The 13028-nt window shown below is 37.0% G+C and overlaps 2 protein-coding genes across 4 annotated transcripts in view; one reads left to right on the top strand and one right to left on the bottom strand.

Annotated features, from left to right (window-relative positions):
• Positions 1 to 13028, bottom strand: part of NFASC (neurofascin) — a 185876-nt gene that overhangs the window by 7793 nt on the left and 165055 nt on the right. For both annotated transcript variants that reach the window (XM_088154175.1, XM_088154176.1), the window contains 2 exons: positions 8890 to 9021; positions 6081 to 6150 (listed from right to left, as the gene is read on the bottom strand). In XM_088154175.1, the coding sequence (XP_088010301.1) occupies positions 6081 to 6150; positions 8890 to 9021 (202 nt within the window). The remainder of the gene's footprint in view (positions 1 to 6080; positions 6151 to 8889; positions 9022 to 13028) is intronic.
• LOC148214225 (uncharacterized) overlaps positions 1 to 13028 on the top strand; it is a 102566-nt gene that overhangs the window by 28940 nt on the left and 60598 nt on the right. For both annotated transcript variants that reach the window (XM_088154178.1, XM_088154177.1), the window contains exon 2: positions 10266 to 10373. In XM_088154178.1, the coding sequence (XP_088010304.1) occupies positions 10266 to 10373 (108 nt within the window). The remainder of the gene's footprint in view (positions 1 to 10265; positions 10374 to 13028) is intronic.

Below are 13028 nucleotides of genomic sequence, written 5' to 3'. Positions count from 1 at the left end.
GCATCCTGAGGGCTTTATTGAAAGGGCCAGGTCAACATTAAATTATATTTTATTTAAATTTAAAAGTGAAATATTGAAAGCTGCCAATCAGAACGAGCTTATCAATTATGTATAAGGGGCCTACTTACCCAAACCTAGTCTGGGGCTTCATTTGCAGATGTTTCATTACCTACCTAGGAAGCACCTTCAGTAGTCAGGTAATGAAATACCCGCAAATGAAAAACCAAGCTCAGAGAACTCCTATAACCAACACTGAGCTACATATATCTTTTACCACTGTAAACCTATTCTGTCATCTGTCTGGAACAATGAAAAAGCACAGGCCACTAGATATCAGGGCTATGCAGCACTTCAGATTCAACAGCAAAACTATGTTTTCGACCACACAGAGTCACTTGTCTGCAACTCCTCAAAGCAGCAGCTTCTTTTCCTGGGATCATTGCCTGCTGTCTACAGCTGCAGCATGGTCCTGGGAAAAGACAAGCTTGCTTTCTGCACTTGCAGGCACACCCCTGCACTCTGTAACACTTTTTGTCTTTAAGTCTGAAGTGCTGAACAGCTTTACTGGATATTCATGGGAGATGTAAACCGCTAATGGTTTACAAGTTGTGCAAATATTAATAGGTATATTAATATCACAAATGACATTTTGTGGTCTCCAGAAATGCCACTGCCCATTGCTTCCTCTTGTCATGGCGAGTCCAACAGATCACCATGCATTGAAAGGTGCATCTTGCTTTGATGTGGTCTGAGTTGCCACAGATAATCATTCTAGGCTACTTGCAGTCACAGGTACAACATTCTTTATTGCAATGAGAAGGGGAATTTCTTTTTCTTCTGGAGGGAGCCAATGTTCAAAAGCGCCTACACGTTGCTTTTGAATGTTTTAGAAAATGGTAAATCCCATGTTTTGCAAGCATGGATTAACAGGCTTGTAACAGCATAGGTTAATTTCATTACCAGGGTTTTGGTAAGAGGAGCCTTGGGGGAGAATGGTTTAGCAGTATAAGAGGGCATAAGGCAAGAATAACAAAAGCCAGAGATGTTTGAGATCTTTAACATTTTCAAGTTAAAACAAGTATTTAAATAAAATGTAATTGCAATGAAAAATTTCCCCTTCCATATTTAATGGCAGTAAAGTTTTAAAGGGATTTCCTGTTTTGGTCTCCCAAAGCCTGGAATCCAGAGAACCACACAGCAAAGTATGCTGTATGAACCCCAGTGTTTTGTTTTTTGTCCTCTTCCATAAAGTCATCCTGTTCTGCATGTTCAGCTGCTAGAAAAACAGATTTAAGAAATGGTGTTTGGCATGCCCCAAATACTCTGATGTTCTGCACATGGCTCTCTGGATTGCAAGCCAAAGAAGTAACTTTACTGCCTTGTTAATACATTAGGAAAATAAGTGCATTCAGCCTTCAACACACAAATACCAAGTGTTTATTAAATAAATCTTGCAGCTTATTTAATATATTAAATAAACCAAGCCCCAAGTCAAATTGGTTTAGGAACATCATGTTCAAGAGTTGCATTATGTTGGAATGAATAATGTGTCAGTGAAAGACCTTCAGTCTGAACTACTGAAGCTGCTGGCTTCTTCTTAGCCATACTTCTTTTGTTTCACTGCCCAGTGAGTGAAATCAGCTACAATTGCTTTTAAAATATTATGGCCAGATCATACCAGTAGCTTATCAGATAATATGGAATTACCAAAAGCCCCAAATCCAATAGACCCTTTTTCATGACAGTAATCACCACTCAGCTGTGCAGATTCCCACTGCACATATAAATATTAGGCAAGAAAAAGGAATGAAGCTAAGGCCACTGCAACCGAACTGGATATGGCATTGGCTTTGAGTCTAGTCAGAATGCAACTCTATGGACACAGGACACCTGAATCTCAAAAGAAGAAAGAAATTACTCTTTAACTCTGTTAGATGAAAACTGTTGGAACAAAAACAGGGAAGGGAGTTAGAAATTAAGGTATGTTTAGAATTGCTGAAAAAAGGTGTGTGCAAGGGTTTGGGACAGTCCTACCTTTCAAGAGACCTTCATGGTTCATGTAGAAGGATAAGGTGAAAAGGACAAGAACAGATGAAAATAAAACAGGGAGAGAAGCAAAAAGAGCCTGATCAGAGAGCAAAATAACATAGGCTTGAATTTCAGGAATCACTGTTAAATAATAACAACAACAACAACTTTCTGGCAGGACTATGCATCTTAAAGTACCAAATGAAAGCCAATTTAGAACACAAACTGTTGAGTGTGTGCACTAAAATAAAAAAAAAGCAACTACGTAGTTGTTGATAAATGACAACGATACCCTCCTCCCTCCCCAGGAACTGAGCAGTGGTGGCAAGACTACCAACATTTCCACTCCAGACATGGCCTCATTCTAGTGATTTTAGTCCAACTAAACAAGCCACTAGGTCTGAAGGCTTTAGTCAGTCACACTCTCTCAGAGATGCAAAACAAAGCATGCTCTTGCAAAAGATATGCCTTCAGGAAAGGGGTCAGCCTTAGATGAAAATGTTCAGCTCTGCAAAAGAGGAAGGAGAAAAAGAAAAGAATTCTGTGTTTTACACAGAACACAGAGAGAGTTTTAGATGAGCAGACTGGAAGGAAAGGAGATATCATAGATCTAGAGGGGAAAACCCACCTCTTTTGTATATTCATACAGAAATTTGCACATACAGAAATAAAGTGGGAAACAGGAACGAAACACATTTGTTTGTTTCTTAGAAAATTTTCAGTGAGTTCGAGACAGACTCCCCATCCTCCTTTAAAGACAACAGGGTTGATTAGCATTATGAGGAGGAAGAATCCTGAAAATCAAGTAACAGATCTATTATCAGAATATCTCCATCTTCAGAATATCTGTAGGTGCCAGGAACTAGTCACAAAAATCACTCCAGTGCAGAAGTGCTATCTGAGTTCATATGAAATCACTTGCCAAATCAGGGAACAAAAGAGATTGGGTGAAAGTAAGTCCTCTAGCCTTTAATAAGCATTGCCAGTGTTCTGGTTCCTCTATTACCATGCCTTGTAGAAAGTAATCCCATTTTCTGTGTCTCGAAATTGGCACTGCAGCTGAAAATACCAGGATTAGGCCAATTTGGAGCCTGACACAGATATACATGTAGAGTGAAGGGAGAAGGAAGATTGAATAAGTACAGTGGGTATAAGGTTTTAGCTATGCCTTTTCCTTTTCTCTCTCTCCAATCAGATGATTGCTAGAATGGAGTGCTATTAAAGGCTAAAGACTTTTTAGCTTATTCTTCGCGTAAGGAGACTATTAGTCTGGCAGCAGAGTAGAAAGAAATGACAGTATGTCTCTTAATTATAGCCTGTGGCCATTGGAATGCTTTATGCGTACAGTTTGAAGGATATGATGAGAGTGTATCAGACATACTTCTGTGAATTAGGAAGAGAACCAATAAAGAAAATATGCCAGCTTAGATCCTGTTCACTTTCAAATGCTATCCATCACATCTCAGTGGCCATGAATCTTAATTAGCCACACTTCTCTGTCAGCTGGCCATTTTCTCTTTGATTCTGATTTCTTAGGGGATGTGTCAGTTTTTTAACACCCTGCATTAAGTTGTGCAGCCGTGTTTGGGGGAAAAACAACAAAGAAGCCTTTTTGTTTCCACACATTCTTTCCAGGGCTCCAGTTGAAGAAAGTGCAATGTTTTATATCACAGCTTTTTTCTCTTGCACTAATAGTAAACTGATATTTCTAAAATAAAACAATTCAGTCAGTTCACTGCTGTAGACAAATATTCAACTCAGCCCAGATTTTATTACTACAGATAGTTTCCTAATAATCAGGACAAATAATAACAACAAAAACAATAATAAGAATGCTTTAGTAATTATTCAAAACAGGCAGTTTTTAACTTTGAGAATTTGTTCTGTGTCACTGACCCAATCTTTATTCTGCCATACAATGAAGACACAATATTGTACTTCACCCACGTGCATTTTTTTCAAGAGTGCTCCACACATTCTTTTTCAAGAAGCAAGGCCACACCACTTGTACTATGTTTTGGCAAGGAGATAGTAAGTCAGAGCACTTCTGCTTGTGAAATGGGACCTTCCTTCGCTATCATATTTTGCCCTGTGCAATTCTAATTCCAGAAGGCCTTTGACGCACGGAGTAGATTTGGGGATATGTATATGCCAGTGTTTCTCAACCCTGGTGACTTTAAGATGTGTGGACTTCAATTCCCAGAATTCCCCAGCCATTTAGGCATTCACAATGCTAAATACTTCTGCAAAATGAGGATTCATCTCAGGATCAAAGTTTTTGATGGCTGGTATTAGGGGGATCTTTATCCACCCTTCATCCATTCTGTGCTACTCTGTCCTTTTGTCATAATGTAACATTGAGTGTGCAGCTTCCATTTGTTTACATCCCATGGGTCAAGATAGTGTCTTTCAGATTAACTCAGAATACTAGAGTATACTTTTGTCTTGATAATTCATTAATGATACATGGTACTTCCCAGATGTTTTAACAATCTATCTATATGCCCCTTTCATTTACTCAAACTAGTAAATGAATATATGGGGAAAGGGTAGTAATTTAAAATTACATTGACCCAAATTATTATTATTATTTTTTGCTGTAAGTAGCCTGGAGTATTCCTAATCATTATTAGTATATTTTGGAATTGTGACCTCACTGTTTAAAAACAACTCAAGAAGGGGAACAAGTTTGGAATGGCCATTATTAGAGCAACTCTGATTTTTAAAAGGCACAGCTATCAAATTAACCAAGCAGTTTAATTAATGTGATTTTACACTACAAGGTTTATACATTGTTGTTTTTTCAAAGTCCTGCAGACAGTTGTCTAAGCAGCTTCCTATATACAATGTCAGACTTTGCTCTGCAATTTTAATACAATCTTTTAATCATTTTTATTCCTGTTAGTTATGAAATAAAATAATTCTGGAAACATATGAGTATTGAATTGGGGGGGGAATAGCAATTGTATTTTGAATAAATCGTCCTACAATTTTAGAATAGCTGGACATTTTGTTTGTTTTAATGGTAAGCAAGGGACTGAAGCACTAAGTTACACAGACTCACAAAATATGGTTAATTTAGCAAGCGGTAGCAGTGTTACCTGTTTCAGTTCTTTGGAAGTAAAGGTGAAACAAATGTAAACCTTGAATGCAGGACCCATCTGTGAACAGCCAAAGAACACACTTTTGCTTTGAAGAACCAAGAGAAAAAGTGGCTGTGGTCCTTAAAAAGATGTCTTTGATTTACATGAACTAGTGATGGTATTGCGAGTGATAACATTGTAATTGTCAGGAAGAAAAAAATCAGAAATGTGAAGCTTCTCACTGGCTTTTACCAATGTAGGCTTTTTCTTCTTAAGATGTAACCTGACGAATGTTTGTTCTCCCCATTTCTGGGGATGGTATGAACTAGCAGAAGGAGGCATATGTTTTTATTCATGTCTGATTTTGCACTATAGACAAAAGAAGGTTTTGGAAATTGCTAACACTCCCACAGTGCCTACTTTTCTTATCTGCTGTAATGATTCCCACTGAACTCACCATTGAACATTCAAAAAGGATTAAATTCTCGCTAAGAACACAGTGTTATCCTTTCAGATTTTAAAAGATATTAGAACCCATGTACATGTATAGATAAATCAGGTGATACAGAACTATTGGAACTACGCTACCAGAGTCTGACAATGAGGGATTGTATATTTGAACGTCCCTGTTTCACACAGCCTAGAGGAACAATGTCCTTCATGAGGATGGTTCTGATGTGTGGAAATATGTCTCTGTGTGCATGCATGTGTGTGTATATGTATAGCTACATATGTATACAGGTTGTCTCTCACTTATAGCCTTCAGTGGACCAATTTTAAAAATGCAGATTTCATCTTTATATTCTCTGAATATATAGATTGGTGCTTCTTTTGGTAGAGATTTTAAGTAACACTGGAAGAATAAAGGGTAGTAAAATGTGAATTCATGAAAATGAAATTAGAAAGGAGTTATTCGTAATGGCAGATAGGTAGCAAGTGCCTAGTATACACACAGAGTGAGAAACATACCTGTAATCAAATGATCCATTATCTACCTTCTGGTCATCAGGATCCAGGGGCACATCTTTATTTGCTCGCACTGTGAAAATATATGCAAACAATTAAAAACCCAAAAGCACCAATTTCATTTGCATGTCTTACAGATTACAAGCCTGAATGTTTCAGTGCCAAAGTACATGATGCATCAAATATAGAAGGACCAGCTTATCTTCTGATTTTTGCTTGCAGTAGTATAACCACAAGGATTTTGATGCTGATCGATCCTGTGCACAGAAGGAAACTTAAACCTTCTGCCTCAGCCACTTACAGTGATGCTTATGTAGCTTTGGATCATTTTCCCCAATGAACAAGTATAATGCTTTTAATTCATTTGTTTAACTGGGTTCTCTATATCTAGTCTTAGGATTTGTGTGGAGAACAGATCACGTTTTAGGTCATATTTCTGTGGAAATATTGAAAATTCAAAAGGGTCCACAAACTTTTAAGCACCGCTATATTTCATCTTTCCCTACTCTCCCGCACTCTGGTTTTGAAAAGCCAAAACTAGGAACTCCCCATTGGCTGCTACAGACTTCCTTTGCTGCTAAATGTGATGGCTTCTGGGATATTTTTTCAAGGCCGATAGGTCTGCAATTTTAATGTGGCTCCATAGGCCTGTATAGGATTACTTCTGCACACTCAGATTGCTACAGAAATGTTTAAGCAGACCACTATCATGTTCTGAAAGAAGAGCTTCCAGACAAACCTAGCTACTTGCGGAATTTTGCAATGCATCTGGGGGCAGAAAGATATAGCCTTTGCAAAAAATGAGGGTTTCTAACCACCTTTGACATGTTAAGTTCATCTTCAAGTCATATAGACACTTCTTATTGATAAACCTATTATTGGCTTAACACAATTTCTGTATTTTGAACAGACACATATATTTTGTCTCTTTTTTCAAATATTTAAAACATTTTAATAGCTGATGTGTTATTGTCTGCTGCTTGTTCTTAAGTTTTCATTTTGATTATATTGTAAAATGAAATAATGCTTTTAACTGGTAATTACAATGTTTGCTTTGTTAATTATCCTAAATTCCTAGAAGAAATACACACAAATGATGATGGGAAGAATAAATGAAAAAGGAATATGATCTAAGAGGCAATCTCCTTTTTTTTTGTAGTGGAAATGGTATTTGAGATTTATATATGTGTTTCCAGCTGATAGATCATATCATTTTCTCTGCCCAGATATATATTCAGATGCATAATTTAAATCTGTATTATTGTTCTAATCCTTATAATTTAGCAAATAAGAGACTATATAGTTTTGACAGGGAAAGGAGCACAAGAAAAAGAGGTTAAATGTTCCTTCCCCCACCAGTGTAACTCCTCTAACAAAAAATGTAGAATTTTTCACAGATTCATTAAATCATCATCATAAAAAAAAAATCCCTTTGGAAGAACACATTATGACTGTTCCACATCATGACTGCTTCAGATTTAAGAGTTAACAAGAATCATATTGCCTACTGCAGGCTGGGACTTATTTCTTGGGTATAAAGATATATATTTTTGTTTCTAGATAACTAGCTGATCATTCATGTACACTAGAATGATATTGAGCAATTAATGCTATGCAATTTCCACATCACAACCATTTTATGCAACTTTCAGGAAATGGTTCCATTCAAGAAATTCCTAGGGTTAGGGAGAGAATATGGAAATCTTTGCACAACCGTATCATATAATTCAAAATAATGCAGGAAGACATATACTATTAAGACCTTTCCTCATATAAATAAACATTGCATTTAGGTATTATTTCAACATGTATCCTGCCTATACTGCAATGTGCTGTATAGGGGGCTGCGCTTCAAGACCACTGCAGCTGGCCCAGAATGTGGCAGCACAAGCAGTTATGGGTGTATCTCAGTTCCTCTATGTAATACCTCTGCTGTGCAAGCTGCACTGATTTCTGGGTGCAATTCAAGGTGCTGGTTGTGACCCATGAAGCCCTTCATGGCATAGGACTTGGCTATCTGAAGTACCACCTCTCTCCCATTCTTTCTACCCATCTGGTAAAATCCAACAGAGCGGCAAGCTCCAGGTTCCAACTTTTAAACAGGGTTTTATGCGTGACCTCCTCTGTTGCAGTGCCTGTCTTCTGCAATAATGTTGCCCTGGAGTTTTGTTAGTCCCAGCCCTGCTGTTCTTTCAATGAGCCCTGAAGACCTGGTTCTTCCCCCAGGTGCTGGGATAGTGGGGTTATGTGCTTTTGAGGCGGTATGTGCTTTTTGTATGACTACGTTGGCCATGTCCATTCCTATGTGATTGCCTTCTTTGTCTCGTTTATTGTATTGGGTGTGTTTTTAACTTATATGCCATCCAGAATTATTATGACTTAGGGAGCTTTACAAAATTGATTTCTAAATAAGCAAACAAATAAAAATATAAGGAAGCTAGTCACACAAGGTGATTAAAAGTCCAAACAAAATATAAAAGAATGAAAATAGTAGCTAAAATAATTAATTCAACTCCTTTCCAAAAGGTAGAATATTTATTCCGGAAAATAAGTGAACAGTTTTATAATCATCATAAATTCAATCAAATCTTAATATACATAAGGGAAGAAGCCATCCCTATCTAGCAAGAAATCCCCTTTTTATCCTGCTTTGATAAAATTAATTCTTTTTTAGTGTCCCAGTTGTTCAGTGGTTATGAGAATAAATCTTTCCAGAGCTTTCAGATTAGAAAAATTAATTAGATTCAGAATTATATATTTCAAAATAAATCAAATAAAGAGCATTATACCAACAGATACGTATTTCTCTTACCTGGATATTTCCCTCCTCTGCTTCTCTTAATAAAGCAAACGATCAGCAAAATCAGGACCAGGAGAGCGATGGCACACATCAGTCCAATAAACCAGCCCTGAGTTGCAATGTCCCCTTGATTCTTAGTATAGGCTATTTGAAGGAGTTGAAAAAGAAAAGTTAATAGAACAGAACTGATCCACACAGTAGCGATAAATTAAATGATCAAGCCAAGGTTATTTGATCCTTCTTGTCCCATTGATTTCCAGTGTTCATATTTTAGGACTGATGTTCCTGGATAACCATGCCCCTTCAGTATGTATGAGTTAGCACGTGATGTCTGTGTGCACAAAGATTTATTCTGTATGTAATAAATCTGTAATTTATTCTGTATTCTGCACCACAATCCAACATCTAACAGCCACAGTATAGATCCACTCCAACAATGGTGAAAAAGTAGGGAAGAAAAATACATGTCTAACCAAGTAAGGTATATAAAGAAGAAGCCGGGGGGGGGGGACAACAACCCCAAAAACAGTTGGATAACAGAATTGATCTCTCTTTACAGTAAAGGAAAATGTCATTGATCCCTCAAAAGAGGGTGTGAAGTTCTCCAAGCGAAGGCTTAGTTTCATCCAGTACACAGATAAAAGAAATATTAATATATTTTTTTTAAATCATTCCAACACATCATTCAGTGCCCTGAATATTGTAAGTGGGATGAGAATTAAAAGAAATCCCTTATAGCACTTGAATATCATGTTTAATCAAGTTATGCTCTTTCATCTTGCCTCTGCTGAATCTTGGCCTTTCCGTCAGCTTAATACTGAATTATTAAAATCAAACTGCCACCAGAATCTTATAGAAATTCAAAAATATTGGTAAAACTCTAGAAAGATTTTATCCCTGCAGAGTAAGCCCTGAAAGCAGTGGAAGATTTCCCCCTTTTTTTCTACTACTGTGCCATTTGTTCTCCCCACCACATTCCAACATAGTGACTGTTATATTATCGGAAGAGAAAAATAAATGGCTAAAAGAGGGCATTGAGACAACTAGGAATAGAAACCAATGTTCCCCTATGAGGCAATTGTATGTGATTCATTTTTCCCTGTAGCTCTTACTGCCTAGCGAGTCCCAACGTATCAAGGTAATGGCCTGGAGTAAGCCATCTGCACATGACTGCCAATTCCCATTAGTACAAAAATGAGTGGCACCACTCCATTGGTATGAGAAGGCCATTATGATAACTGGGGCTTGGCAGATGCTTTATTGGATGCTGACCACCCAGTGTTGATTTATTTCATTAATACTATTTTTGGGTGGCGCAGGGTGACATTTATGTAAAAAAAAAAAAAGCATAATACTGCATTACTACATGGTTTGTCACTTTATTCCAGAAGTTACACAATTCTACAACCTTCACATTCAGTGGTGTCTGTAACAAACCAGACTGAGATCACCACGGAAATGCAGCATTTACCTACTTGCGTCACACATACTCTAAGGTGAGTATGGAAACTGTGGGTGTTGCATGACAGTGTCATCATGCACCTATTGTAATCCCCGCAGACGTTCATTTTCACATTCATCTGAGCTTTTTGAGCTTAAAGCTACTATCTTTGCCAAAGTGTATTCATGCCTTTAACATCTCCAATATGTTGATGGACATCAGAATTAGTTATAATCTGCCCCATTATTCCCAAAGGAACTATAGTATAAGTTACTCGGTATCCAACTCAAGATGTTTTGCAAAGTGTTACAAAGAAGAAAACACTTTAATCAGATCTGAAATGGTAGAATTTAGTTAGATTATGATATAAATGGAGCAAACATTCAGGACAGGAATTTGGAGCAAAGTAAGGGTGCCTCTAGATGAGGGCTGCATCATTTCAGAAGCAACTCTGCACTTGTTCAATCTTATAATGTCAGCTAGTTTGGGAGTCAATTTACATTTGGCTCTATGATCATTTATTTGAAAATGGAGTAAAGCTGGTTTTCCCTTTGCCCTGCAGAGCTTGTAGATGGGTCATTTTTCCACCGGTGGAAACTCTCACCATACTGTGCTTTCCAGATTCAAAATTCACTTCCATAGCTTTCAAAGAGGCTTTTAAGTGTAACAGGGAATGTGTCTTTGCAACCATAAAACTTCCCCTCTTATCAATCAATCAATCAATCAATCTTTTTTTCTCTCTCTCTCTTACAAGCAACCAGACAACTGTACAGAGCATGTACTGAAAAAATGAGGGGGACTATTTTATTTTCCTCCAGGTGGAGGAAATTGCTCCAGATTACCTAAGGGGTTAAGGGTTTGATCAGGTTAGGCTACTTGCACTTCCCTATGGTCAGCTATAGAATGAACATTTACTGCCTTATGGTATTCCTTACAGATTTTCCACATTTTCAGGATGGTACAAAGAAAGCTGATAGGAAGTCAGCTTCTAATAATTTGAGTTGCTTTGTGAATTGTTTCACACGAAAAAGGAAAATATAAGTGTCTACCCACTTAATGAAATAAAATTTGCTAGATAATCTGTTAAATAGTAAATAACAGGAATGATTAAATAAAGTCAATTTTATATGAACAGGAACTTAATATCAATTCCTAGTTCTTGTAGCACTTCATTTTCTTGGGCAAAGATAGTGTTAGGTTTCTAAAACAAAGAGCACTTTCAACAATATAGTGTAGTTTCAAGCTTCATAAAAGAGCACAACTCATCAAGATTGTATGAAAGCCCTACCACACAGATGACTCACTTGGATCAAACTGCGAAAAGCCTTAATGGCTGAATTCATGACTTGAAAATCAATGAGAATCTTTCTTCCTCATGAATTAAACTAGAATTGTGCTATTAGACCAGAACCTAATGGCTTCATCAGAACACCAGTAGGAAGTAACATGTATAAGCAGCTTTCAAGGTATCTACAATAAATTAAAAATATCCTGAATAGCACTAATGGAAGATTATTGCAGCCATAGAGAACTGAAGTTCTGCCAATATTATAATGAAGTCTACATAGATAGCTAGCAGACCTTTTCACACACTCTCTGGGCTTACTTACTTTAAGTGCTAAGTTCTGTAATACTTACTAACAACAAGAGTTTGATTACAGGAAAAATGCAAATATCCCAGAGGCCACTTGCTTTTATCTCTATCCACATATGCCATGTGCATGTTAGATGTGAATAAAACTTATTTGATTTCCTACCTTCACATAACATCAGCTTCAGATTTGCTTCAAAGCTGGAAAACCACCACCCTCATCATAAAATTACTACTACTAGTAATAAATATATGCCTAGTCTCTGAAGGATTAAAGTAGAAACACAGTGTTTCTGTGTCCTTCTTAAGTAAACAAGATACAATAGTTAACTGTAGGGTTAGCCAGGTTAGACAGGGTCCTTGGAAAATTAATGGGTTCCCTTTGGTTTACACAGCAATAGATACAGATGAAGTAGGTAATGTTGCTGTTGGGGTGAACCTTGTTGGACAGCTAGAATCCTGACAGCTGCCTAAGGAGACCGTGGGCTAATCTTAACGGTCCTGGGCCTCTGCAGTTAGCTGGCAATGAGATCTCTGGATAGGCCAGGACTGATAAGAATATGTGCACTTCTGGACATGTAAAAAACCCCTCAAAGGTATTGGAAAGATATACATGGTACCATCCAGAGAATTTTAGAAGCTAAATTTGAAACGAAATCACAGGTTGTTTTTTTTTTTTTTAACTAGGTATAATTCCAGAATACATTAATAAGAAATAAAATAATGTATTGAAATACATGCTCACAGCTGCAAGAATAAACTTTGCCCAACATTGGAAGAAAGGTACAATACCAATGATACCTGATTGGGCTCTTAAACTTGGAGAATGTACACCAATGGCAAAATTAACAGCATATATTTGCAACAGAAGTTTAACTTAATTCAAGCAAGAATGGTAATAATAATAAATAACAGTAGTGAAGACCTTACTATTAAGCATTAAGCCCAAAGATAGAAACCTTTTTATATAATAAAATAATTTAATGCATTTTGCAATTGTCTATCAATGCCATTCTTAGCTTCAGTTGTACAATTCAAGCAACCTTATGTTTACTGACATTTTAGAAATAACATTTAACATTGATGTAAACTTTTTTCCTCTTTATTTTTAAAGGTTCA

The sequence above is a fragment of the Python bivittatus genome, unplaced genomic scaffold (assembly GCF_059951505.1).
Source record: "Python bivittatus isolate LINGU-HERP-01145 unplaced genomic scaffold, Pbiv_v1 ctg000700_np1212, whole genome shotgun sequence".
NCBI lineage: Eukaryota > Metazoa > Chordata > Lepidosauria > Squamata > Pythonidae > Python > Python bivittatus.
Note: the sequence above shows the minus strand (reverse complement) of the source record. Positions and strands in the feature narration are given on the sequence as shown.